The 12,571-nt window shown below is 42.3% G+C and overlaps 2 protein-coding genes across 2 annotated transcripts; one reads left to right on the top strand and one right to left on the bottom strand.

The window, feature by feature from the left end:
• Positions 1–179: 179 nt before the first annotated feature.
• On the bottom strand, positions 180–9,416 carry LOC136449914 (exosome complex exonuclease RRP44 homolog A-like). The gene is made up of 24 exons (XM_066450144.1): positions 8,744–9,416; positions 8,524–8,664; positions 8,286–8,443; positions 7,440–7,495; positions 7,219–7,341; positions 6,983–7,113; positions 6,650–6,890; positions 6,414–6,567; positions 6,087–6,327; positions 5,824–5,980; positions 5,676–5,744; positions 4,843–4,968; positions 4,646–4,698; positions 3,911–4,017; positions 3,738–3,792; positions 3,542–3,641; positions 3,348–3,459; positions 2,477–2,597; positions 2,314–2,373; positions 2,128–2,233; positions 1,008–1,103; positions 844–925; positions 617–682; positions 180–537 (listed from the first exon to the last, which is right to left on the bottom strand). The coding sequence occupies exons 1-24, from the start codon at positions 8,795–8,797 to the stop codon at positions 342–344; spliced, it is 2,805 nt and encodes a 934-aa protein (XP_066306241.1). The 5' UTR covers positions 8,798–9,416; the 3' UTR covers positions 180–341.
• A 1,244-nt stretch (positions 9,417–10,660) lies between these two features.
• LOC136469911 (serine/threonine-protein kinase AGC1-7-like) lies at positions 10,661–11,298 on the top strand. The gene is made up of 2 exons (XM_066467929.1): positions 10,661–10,759; positions 10,852–11,298. The coding sequence occupies exons 1-2, from the start codon at positions 10,661–10,663 to the stop codon at positions 11,296–11,298; spliced, it is 546 nt and encodes a 181-aa protein (XP_066324026.1).
• Positions 11,299–12,571: the final 1,273 nt, after the last annotated feature.

The following is a 12,571-nucleotide window of genomic DNA, read 5'->3' as shown; positions in this document are numbered from 1 at the left end:
ATGGTAAACATTAGCAAGATTTGGCCATGCAAAATAATGTTTTCTTTCATGTAAATCAATAGTTCGTATAATAACAAGCCTGTCACATTAACATACAATATCTCTTATCACATTAACAGAATACAACGTTGTATATTTTCTCTGCTGTGAGTACCATTCAGAAACTAAGCTTCCATGCATAGAGACCACCCATGTATTGAGAAAAACTATCTGACACTACAAAATCCTGACCATGTGGTTAGTGTTACAAATCGAAAATCACACCAATGTTGAATTAAAGAATGGGCTGGAGGTGTAAGAGGATGGGAAAACACTAATGTTACAATTCAGCTGTACATTTTTCATATGAGGGTGAGTTGCAGCTTTGGGCGATGAGGCTGAGGTTCAACTACTTCCATATGAATCCTGACAGTATGGAGGACAGCATAGCTGATGTTTGTTCCGGGCTTGGTTACTCTCTGGTGCACCTCGTCGACTACCCAATCACCACCTTTATCTCCCTTTGGAGTAAGGTAGATGGGCCCTTCTATGCCGAACCTGATTAGAGAAAGGAGTAAAAACAACGAAGGGCATAACATTGAGTCCACAGAGAAGGTTGGAAGGGAGAGAACCATACTTTGGGACAAATACTATGAAACCATTTGCCTTGATTTTTACTATCCTAGCTTCAGTGTCAGTTGGCCTGCACGGTAAAGAGTTAGGCAGTCAGAAAACAATGTACACAATCCTTAAGGCTTGAACAGACTTGATGTCGTTACTTTTTGCCACCATCCTTGTCACATTTCAATATTATCTACTTCTAACCTACCACACACTTATGTCATCTACAATCAAGATATGTACCTTGTCTTGAAATATATGTGGGTGTGAAGTTCCACTGATGCTCTGCTTGCCATCTGGGCATTTCGATGTCTGTAATTCAGGTCTGGCACAATAACAGTATCAGTAAAAAATAGTGACACATAAAATAAATGCTCAAGTACTGGATTTGATTTCTCATTTCTTACTGTCAGCGATTCCTGTAAGTTGTGGACCATCCTGAAAGATTGGTGGGAGCTTTGCAATACCTAGAGCTGCAGCTAGCAGTCTATGAACAACAACATCTGCAACAAAAGGATGTAGAATCAGGATCATCCTCACAATTTAATATGTGCTGCAATACTTTTACAGGCTACATTTCTTTCAAAAACTTCTACAGGCTGCCTAGGACTGCATGATCAACTATGCTATGAAATATCAAAGGGTGTATGCTACCGATCTCATCTGCAGGACTACACTATCACTGTGTGATGGCACTCCACACAACGCTACAACACTATCTTTGTCATATACATGCGAAAGGTCAATTGATCGGATTCACTGTCCCAAGGTATATCTTATACTAACAAAAAAGCGGATTTAATAGCAGGCTATCATGCTATCAACTACAGGGCCAAAGCTAATATGCCCCTTTGCCAGTAGTTCTATTTCCTTACAGCACTTAGAAACACAAAGTAAGCCCACTGGCATGTATTATCGATTCTTATTCCAGGCATACACCAATAGCAACAAAGGATGATGTAAAGATACATAAACTACACCAACTTGCTATTTTCTGTCAATATTATTAATTACTCCCTCCGTTCCAAATTAGCCGCTTTGACTTTTTTGGTACATCCATTTTACTATGAATCTAGATAAATAATATGTCTAGATACATAGCAAAATGGATGAACCAAAAAAGTCAAAGCGACTTATAATTTGGAATGGAGGGAGTACTATTTGTACTGCAGGATCCAGCTAATGCTTATTATCCCTGGGGTTATTATGTAAGTAAAATAAATTCTCGTCAAAGGGAAAAGTAGTATCATCAATGGCAAACATCACTGTCTTTGTGGTCAGTCAGCTAATAGGTAGAAAATCACAGTAACCTTTTTCTAACAGTTTCACTCATGCTATGCGCAGGTAACAAAAAGAAAGGTTAGATTAGGTTCAGACACAATCATCGAGAAAGGCTAATTAGCTAGAAAGGCCAGGTGAAGAAAATAGCCAAGTAAATGGCTTGAATGGCTTCAGGTTCTCAATTACATTCGACCCATCAAAGATATTATTTTCATGCATCAGAGCATCTAAGGATGGAAAACAAACCTGCATATCTGCGAATGGGAGAGGTGAAATGAGTGTAAAGAGAAGTTGCAAGCCCGTAATGGTAATACTCAGAAAAGGTCAAATCTCCACTGCAGAAATAAACTGCCTGTGTGTTGCAACAGGGAAAGTTATATGGATTCTTTGAAATCAGTAAATTAGAATAGGGACTTCATTTCCTAATCTTACCTGTGTCATGCATTTAGTCGCCAAAATTCTAATAAGCTTGTTGAAGTATGGGTCATTGCTCTGCATGTCATGCAGTAATAAAGGGTCAGCATAAGAGTCTATTATCATATATAATGATATTAATGAAGCATCCAAAGAGTAAAATAATACATAACGGTCTCACCTTTGCGTTGTCAAGTGATTCAGCTAATGCCTTTGAGGATGATACATCCAGATTGAGGCCAACAGAAAAGGCGGTACGGAGTAATGGCTCAAGCATCTCTTTTGTTGGGCTAGGATGACGCCTGTTACCAACAAAATGAAAATTTGCAGGCTTAGAAAAGATCAAGAAGTAAAAATGGTAATGTTCAATGAGAACACAGTTATTAAAGATTGATTTGCATGATAACAGACATCAACAGATTAGCAGAAGCAGCATGCAGACAAACAGTGTGAAACAGCCAACAATCGACAAACTTTCAATTTAGAAACACAAATTTGCATGATATTGAATACACTTTTTAGACCGGAATGATGATATTAGATTGATGTGTTCTTAGGTAGTACCTTCTAGCCTAGTCACAAATGAACTTTTGAACTGGTGGTTTTAACCTTTAAGAAACAAGAGTGGTACACAAACTTGAATCAGTTTACGTGATTGCCAAAATATCGGTATTGGTACTGCGTGCAAAAGTGATCATATTTATGCGATATGTTTAGAAGCAGCACAATAATTTTACAGCTCATTTCAGTGTGTAACAAGACTCTTCAGAGATATACAGCCTTAAGGTCTGTTATGACAGTCATGATAATTTTGGAATTCTACCTCAGGTTTAGACCAACTTGTGATATTAAGTATAGTATGGTTACATATAACTTTAAAGGGTTGAAAAGAAAGGTCACAAATAAGTTGGCAAATGGTTGGCAGATCCTCACTGACTCTATTCATTTTAATGGACACAGTGTGGTTCCATGGGCTTTTCCAATATCTTTGGATGTGCACAACTTCAACCTGATCTGGAATGTGACAAGATAAAAAATTGAACAATATGTACCTTAGCAACGAACATAAGGGGAAGTGTTTCAAAATCTTCTCAGCAACAGAAACATTCGCAGCCAACATAAACTCTTCAATCATTTGATTTGCCTCGCGGATTTGATAAATTCCTATTGAATTTGATGTAACTATGTAAGTACTTTATGGCGAATTCTGAAATATAACACCGATAAGCATTACAGGACCTCATACCTATGTCAAGAGGATCATGAGTTTCACTATCGATCTCAAATTTTACTTCTGCAGAAGCAAGAGTCAGAGCTCCTCTTTCACAACGTCGTTGTCGCATGATCTGCATAAGCAATCAGAGCATGAATATATAAGGTGATGTTATTGGCATTAAATACTAGATGGTATAGTGTGATAAGAGTGAAACACGATAGCTGACCTTTGCCAATGAATTTAAGTTCCGCAAGTCTACAGTAAGTGGATCAACTAAACGGCTGAAAAATAAACAAAAGAAAGCAATCAGTTCACTGGTGCATTCTTGACTAATTAGACCAACTTAAAGTTGACTTAAATGTATAGTAATATTCTGTGAAAGTGCAATGCAGAAGGCACCTGTCATCCATTCTTGCCTGGGCTTCGACATAAGACATTGCAGCACAAGATTTGATAACACTCTTTGTATATCTTGTGGATATGACATCAGCATCAGGAGTCATTTCCTGCAAACATAATGTTCCAAATACCAAACGTCAATATCAGTACGCTTATTTAAATGCCTGACAGATGAAAATAATTGCTCTCCTCATATAGCAGAACAATACTGTGGGGGAAAGCCATAAAAGGTAATGTTATTAATAAATCATGGTTCAGAACAGTAGACATGGGGCAGCAAGTGCAACAAGTAATATCATGTCGCAAAACCAAAAGGTGAAAGCACCATTTTTGCAAGCAGTATTGTTCTGCTATATGAGGGGAAACCATGTGGTGGTCGGTATAATATGGAATACCAGGGGAGGATCCAAGATCAAGCTAGGCCACAGGCTGAGATACACATGAAATTGCTACAAATAGACTACTAGAGCCTAATAATCCTTCATTGTTTAGGTGATTTACCATGATTTGCTTGGCCAAGGACCCGGGCTGCAGCACAGCCAGCCTGGGGCCTGTGTCCTCCACTGTGGACTACCTGAGTTCATAGTTCTAGGAGGAGGGCACTGTGGACTTGCTCCATATGCCAAACATATATAGATAACAGTTGAAAAGGTAACACCTCAATCAAAATATCCTATGCAACACATATCTAACTAGTGCTAATCGAAATAACAAGTTGTCATGAACTAGACTTACCCAAATGACAGAGAATGCCAACCTTTCAACATCAGCACGAAGTGAACAAACATCTGGAAACCAAAATAAGAGAAATCGATAGTCAATCCAGATACTACAAACTGGCAGTCTTTTCTTCAAATAAAACAGCAACATTTAATTTCAGATTTTGGTTAATTCAATAATCCATATGCATGCCATGTAAGAAGCATCAGCACCTTCAGTCAGGGGCTTCGGAAGCATATCAATCCGCTGCCCAACAAGATAAACAGAAGTGCCCCTCTGCGCAGCTTCCTCGTCAAGAGGGGTACCAGGGTGAACAAAATTAGTGACATCAGCAATATCTGGTCAGCTCAAGTCAAGAAATGCAGTCTGTATCAGTAACGCAGAGTGAATGACCATGATAAATCGCATATCCAGGACAGAGAGGTTGTGACCGAGACGAAGTAAACTGGTTGAATATAACAAATTTCAAGAACCAAATGTACAACATAGATAATCACATATTTGCAAAAGTCTGTTTGAACCCACTTTTAATATGTCAATTTAATTCATTTTTATGTCATTATACATTTTATGTCCTGGAAGATGGGCATTCCAATTGAAAACCAGTAGTGCCCAATCAGATGAGGCAAAACGATTTTATCCCACATGCAGAAAATGGATTTTATCAAGAAAAAGGATTTCTAAACAGAGTCTACACCAAGTAGAGACCGTGAGTTAACTTAAAACCTCTTGCATAGCACTTCTTTTCCGATGACACAGACTCATGCAGATGTGTATTTTAGGAGAATAAAATTGCATTATTTGCATAATAACCAATTCCATTTAATACTAGACAATCAATTTTATGTGATACACTCCAAGCCAAGTAGAATGGTAGATGCAAAAGAGCATAGTCACAATTTGCAAAATGAACTATCATCAACTCAAACAAAGTTAAGTAGGTAAATATTAACTCAAAGATCACCAAGGAAGAAAACATGATATAAATTTGCTCATAAATTTGAACTAAACAGAAGAATTTACAGCAGAAATTGTTTAAGGATACGGACTCCAACTTCAAAATTCCCATTTGGAAGTAGCGTGCAATGTAGTGCATCATCAATGTCTCGACAACCTATAAAGCAGCTGAAGCATAAGGGCTTGACCCAGATACATAAAATAGCAATATATTGCTGGTATCCTGATTAAATTACCTGGTGGATCCACACTAAAGACTCTCACTTGGCGCAAGTCTTGTCTATTAGGATTAGCCAGATCCTCTGGTGATAATGTCCAAGGTAAAGGTGGCAAACAAGCAAGGACTTGAGTAGAGAAAGGCCTGGTGTTGATATCATTCTCTATTAAGACAACCTGCTTCATGCATAAACACCATTAACATATACCATCAAGAATATGCCCTTACATGCAAGTATTTTTAAGATGCACTTGATGCAACTCCAAATTTAAGTACACTTGCCTCTGTTTCAGTTTCTTTGTCACCAATATCTCCAATGGTGCGTACATAGTGTCCTGATGGATATCGAGACAAAACATCCCATGAATCAACCGCAACAACAATTCTTTTGTTCACGAGATTCTCAAGCTGCCTAGTTTGAATTCGGATCTTAGGAACTCTTCGATCTTTTGAAACAAATAAAGCATGAGCAACGCCCCCACTACCAGCAGGCATAGCCATCGGCTCCAAAGACCCACAGTACCTGCAGAACACCAGCACTTTATCATATGATCCCGAGATCAGGAGTATACACATTAGAAATCTCACTAAGAACATATAGAAACTCACGAATTCCAATTTCGCTTGATTATACCCACAACACGTCCAACTGGACGACTAGAGACAGAAGGAGCTGACGATCCAACTGTTGATTGTGTGGAACTGGTGTTCCGAGGAGCATCATCAGCACTATTGGGGACCAGATGGACATCTTCTTCTTCTTCTGAAAAAACAGCAACATTCACCAAATAAGAAAATAAAATGGGATGTGTTTCATCTTTGTTATTTCAGCACTAAGAAAATACCATCATCATCTGCTATAAAAGACTTCGACTCATGCCATTGATCTTGTGGCAAGAGCTCAACAGCAACTATATCACCATCAAAGGCCCTGTTCATATTTGAGCGGCCACGGATAACAATCTCGTCGCCAATGCTCTCGCTCCCAACATAAGCTTCAAATGGATTGTAACGATTAACTCGAAGCTTCCCTTGATGATAGATTCCACACCGCAAACCAGATGTAATTTCTGACATTGGTTTGTGCTGTAATAATATCAAGTAAACAGTGGAGTACATTTCACGCAAGAGCATATATGTCAGCAACACAACAAAGCACTACTGTATAATTAGCATACCTCATTATAGATTACTTTCTTCTTGAATGGTCTATGATCTTCTACATCTTCCATGGCAACATCTCCACTAGATGGAACAACCACCAAATCAAGCAAACCAGGCTGCGCAAGCGATCTTACATATGACTCAACTGGAACAAGAAATTTTATATTGAGATTGTGGCTACCATAATATCATTTCGCAGTATTAAAAAAATATTGAGCTATATATAAATCAGTGGGAGTATGCTATCCACCTGTCTCAGCGTTAAGGCCTTCTTCAATAGCTTTCCTTTTGTTATCTCTGTCATTTGTAATCAGTAGAACCTTCACGCTCTCACCAAGATGGCTTTGGTACCAACGAGCAGCAACACGAATTGCTGAATAAGAAAACAATCAGTGGCACAACTGTCCTATATATGATAGGAAATGAATGTGTGTGGAATCAGATAACCAGGTTAACAAAATCATTCCATACCTCTGTCATTACGATCATTAGAGCTCTCCCCAACCATGTCTTTGACATAAGTATCCCTGGTTTTTGAGTAAATGAGAAACATATAATGGCAAATGAAAGAGAAGGCTGCCATCAAGACGCAAGTCTTGATATAAACAGCTTACACAATTTACAGCGGTACACAACTAGAAGCTGAAGAGCATGCAATTAGATTTCAAAATTCCCCATTGATAGGCAATTGCATCATAAAAGGCACTGAGAACATTTTCAATACCAACATAGATTGCTGTGATTAACCTAGTTCTGTAGAAAGTGGACTTTCATTGCCTTTTTTATCATGCAGTTCATCCACTATATCACTTCGAAAGATGCAATGCCAGGAAGAGTCTAGGCTTGTAAGAGACTGACACACACATTGACAATTTTCCATTATGAAAGCTGTAGCCCTCTCAGACCATGGGCGTCTACTGATAGCTGTGATATCGCTTAGAAAGATGCAATGACAATTTTATATAATATATGCAGTACATCCACTTCGATATCGCTTCGAAAAATGCAATGTCAGGAAGAGCCTAGGTTTGTAAGAGATTGATACACACATTGACAATTTTGCATTATGAAAGCTGTAGCCCTCTCAGACCATGGGCATCTACCAACAGCTATTAATTCTTCCCATGAAACTATTTGATAAGTAACGGTGCAGTTATGGCGCTTGCATAAAGACATTTCATCAATACAATCATGCTGAAACGGTGAAAAATGGGGTCCAATACTCAGGCTGCATGTTAAATGAGTGTGTGGCTTCGAGCAAACATCATTTGAACAATTTTTTTAAAATGAGGACATCATGGTAGAATAGGAACCCACCTATGCTGCTCGTTGGCGAAAACATAGAACCTCCGTGCTTTGTTGGTACACAGTGCCTTGATCCTGTTGAAAACCGAAAGGTTCTTATTCTTCACCTCGTCCAGCACCACTGACAGTAGGACGACATCCTCAATCGCCGGGTTCTCCAGCAAATCGATCTGCCGCAACATCTCAACTCATCATCCCAGCGCACCCTCAACCCTAGGACAAGCGGGAGATGGAGGAACGCTTTCGTTACCTGGTGGAGCACGACGTTGGTGTCGACGACGAGGATGGCAGCGGCGGCGGCGGCGAGCTTGTGCTCCGCGGCGGCGGCGCAGGCGGAGCAGGGGACGAAGCCGCAGTAGACGTCGTCGCGGAGGTAGTGCTCCCTGACGACCTGCGGAGAGGTGACGGCGGCGTCAGGTAGGGTTTGGGGGAGCACCTCGAGAGATGGTGGCGTTTGCCCGAGCAGTGACCTTTTGGATGCGGCCTTGCTTCGTCTTCTTCACGAATGACTTGCTCTGCAGCATGGTGGTGAGTTAGACAGCGCGCCGCGAGGCGGCTCCGGCGGCGGCGAGGAGCGCGGAGGAGATGTGTACCAGCCGGCGGCGGCAAAGGGGGCAACGGGGTTTAATTTGGTTCGATGCGTGCGTGTTGGGTCGGTTGAGCTAGCTTGAGTTCTGTGGCCTTCGGTTCCGGGTGTAGGTTCGACCACCTCCAGGGCCATCGCGTCAGACGTGTTAGTCGTGAGACGTGACTGGGTGAGCCCAAGAGGCCACCTCGAACACCATTTTTCAGTGGAGTGACGAACATCAAACCATCAAGGCCATCGGCACGGTAGAACACTACTTTCAGTCGACACACACCTTATCAAACGCATGCGTTCACTTTATTGGAATTTAGTTACTACTGAAAAATAGTTAGCTGAAAATATGAACATCCGTGTGAATTGGAGATTCGAACGTGGATAAGCTACAATTTACACCACGGAGAATAATAAATTAAGCTATGCTCGGTTCGTATTTAGGGTCCGTTTGGTTGGGCTTTTGGCCTCAAAAGCCAAAAGTCCAACCAAAAGGGCTGTTTTTTCAGGTGGTTTTTTTAGAAGCAGTTGTTTCTACAGTTTTGAAAGCTGGTTTGACCCTGCTTTTAGCTTTTGACTTTCTGCTTTTCGAAATTGGTGAAATAAAAAGCTCTTCTATAGTTGTTTCAAGAGAGATAAAGATAGAAGGTACAGCTCTTCTATAGCTGCTTCAAGAGAGATAAAAAGCTCTTCTATAGTTGTTTCAAGAGAGATAAAGCTCTTCTATAGCTCTTCTATATTTTATACTTGTTTAACCAAACAACTTTCAGCTTTTCTACAGCTCACAGCCCACAGCAGCTTTCTCATAGCTCACAACCCACAGCAGCTTTTTCCCACAGTCACAGCTCAACTAAACACACCCTTAGTGGTTATTTTAGTTCTTACGACAAATATAATTACAATGTCTATTATAGCAGTGAGCTTAAAAATACAAAATGTATGTATAATTGCATTAATTTTAAGTTACAACATAAGCCCTTGTTTAGTTGGGTGAATTTGGATTTTGGGGTTACCGTAGCACGTTCGTTTTTATTTGGTAAATAGTGTTCAAACATGGACTAATTAGGCTCAAAATGTTCGTCTCGCAATTTCCCACCAAACTGTGCAATTAATTTTTCTTTTCGTCTACATTTAATGCTCCATGCACGAGCCGCAAACATTCGATGCGACAGATACTGTAGCAACTTTTTAGAAGTTGAGGTAGAACTAAACAAAGCCTAAATACATATTATAGAGATCATGAGATAAGGTTAGTGTAAATACACATAATGCTCTATGGTTAACTATAACTACACAACAAAGAAAAAGCATAAAAAAATATTAAGACATTACGCCTACTATATGTCGATCTTAAGAGCATCCCACCAAATAACATACGGCAACGGTTCCGGTACTCCCTTTTTTAAAAAATAGCACGAATCTCAAAGCAGACAATTAAATAAATTAATTATTTTCTATTATGTTGCCCCTAGGTCCCGCCTGGGCCCAGCCCGTCCAAGACCAGCCTGAGCCCAGCCCTCATCCAGAAGGGAACTAACGTCTGTGGAAGTCTCCCTGAGACCGTGACTCCGTATTGACGCCGCCGTTTCACTCGTCGCCATCGCTCGCTACTCCTCCCTCGATCCCATTTGTTCGTGGTTTGCAGCAAGAGCTACGGCGGCGCCGATGAGGCCTTTGAGGAAGAAGACGCCATGCCACCGGCCACCGCACCCCCATCGCCCCCACCGCGCCTCCTTCCCCCTCCGTCCGCACCCCCACCGCACCGCGGCGCAGGGCACACCGGCCGGGGGAGGCGGCCGTCCGCGCCCCCATGGCCCCCACGCGCCACCGGCCGGGGGAGGCGCCCGCCCGCGCCCCGTCCGCGCTCCATGGCCTGCCCGCGCCCCGCCGCGCCACCGGCGCTCGCTCTGTGTTCTTGATTCAAGCGTTCTAGTCTGATTTCTTCTTTTCTTAGGTTAGCCACTGATCAAAGGGGCGTGATTGTGTTCTTGAGGCCAACAGTGGGCACGCACGTACCTGGCGCCCGAGATCGTGTCCGGGGACGGGCACGGCAGCGCGGTGGACTGGTGGACGCTGGGCATCTTCGTCTTCGAGCTCCTGTACGGGGCCACGACGACGAGGCCACGGTCGCCAACATCGTGGCGCGCGCGCTCGAGTTCCCCCGGGACCGGGACCCCGGCGCCGCCGTGTCAGTGTCACCGGCCGCCAGGGACCTCGTTGCCGCGCTGCTCGTCAAGGACCCCGCGCGTCGCCTCGGCCATCAAGCGGCACCCGTTCTTTGGCGGCATCAACTGGGCGCTGCTCCGGTGCACTAAGCCCCCCTACGTGCCGCCGTCGTTCAGCGTGCGTAACGGTAAGGCTGGCGGCGGCGGCGGCAGTGGGAGTGGAGATGCCGGTGCCAACGACGGTGAATACGAGGAGGACTTGTCGGACGGCAGTTGTCTGTAATTCACTGATATTGCAAGTCCTCGACTACTTCAAATAGATGATTTCAAAAACCGGTCTCGTATAGTGCTATTGCTGCCAATAAATCTGAAATCATTTTTTCTTGTTCGTTGTGGCACTTTGTAATTTTTTTCTGGGGACGAGATAACTACTGCTGCAGGTTTATATTTTTCGTCTGATTCTAATGGATCTTCGCACTTTGTAAAATCTTTCAGGTTCAACATCGTTGCGCAGGTAGACTATTCTGATTATTCATTTTCTTTATAGTGGATTTTGTGAGGACGAGCATAAGCAGATCAGATGGGCTATCACTGACAGTAGCCTGAGCAACAGATTAGCTAGCCCCTGTAGTATGCAAACTGCAATTGCAGTCTCTTTCTTGCCTTTTCAGATTGTTGACTGGCTCAGAACTGACCATACACTAGTCAGTTCAGTAGCCTGAAACTGCAGTTACATTGGACACATACTGTACTTACAGTATAGTACATCCTACTAGTAATCAGGTTGATGACTGAAAAGTGGCAAATGACAATCATCTACCTGCTTCAATTCCATTCCTGATTAAACAAAAACCGTTGTTCCACTTCCACAATGGACTGGAAGAAAATCGCAGTTTGCAGTCAAATTTCGCCTATAAATGTTGATGTTACAGCAGTGACATCAGGGCTAAGGAAGGTGTGCATGCTTTTCTGAATGAAAGCGTGCTTCGGAATTCTGCGTCGATAGGATTGATGCTGCTGCATTCACCGAGTTGCCGTCCAAAATTTGCACTGAATTTGTGTCGACTTCAGGGTAATCAATCACGTATTTTGATACGACACCACATATTATAACAAAAGTAAACGATACTCCTGCTCATAGTATACCAAGCTACTCCCTCCCTCCTCCCAAAAAGAAAGCATGTCACCCGGATCCGGCCTAAGATTCAAAATCTGTCCCATATATGCATATATCTTTCCTGATCTGGAGACAGTGATGTACATGATCTGCTAATCACCTACTCCTACTCCTACTAGTACTAAAATCTGAATATACTTTGTCAGGTAAATGGTACCATGCATGAACGAGGATAGCATGGTACTGTATCTTTTTCTCATGGCAGTACCAGTACCTTACGTAAAAAGGAATCATCTTTCTGTATGGGAAACATCAGTAGGATGGATGGCCAATCATGATCATAGATAGATCATACTGGTATCTACACTCTCCGTAGATTATTTTCTGCGGCGGGGCGCGGGCGGGCGCCTTCCCCGGCCGGTGGCGCGTGGGGGCCATG

This window comes from Miscanthus floridulus, chromosome 1, assembly GCF_019320115.1.
Source record: "Miscanthus floridulus cultivar M001 chromosome 1, ASM1932011v1, whole genome shotgun sequence".
Classification (NCBI taxonomy): Eukaryota; Viridiplantae; Streptophyta; class Magnoliopsida; order Poales; family Poaceae; genus Miscanthus; species Miscanthus floridulus.
Note: the sequence above shows the minus strand (reverse complement) of the source record. Positions and strands in the feature narration are given on the sequence as shown.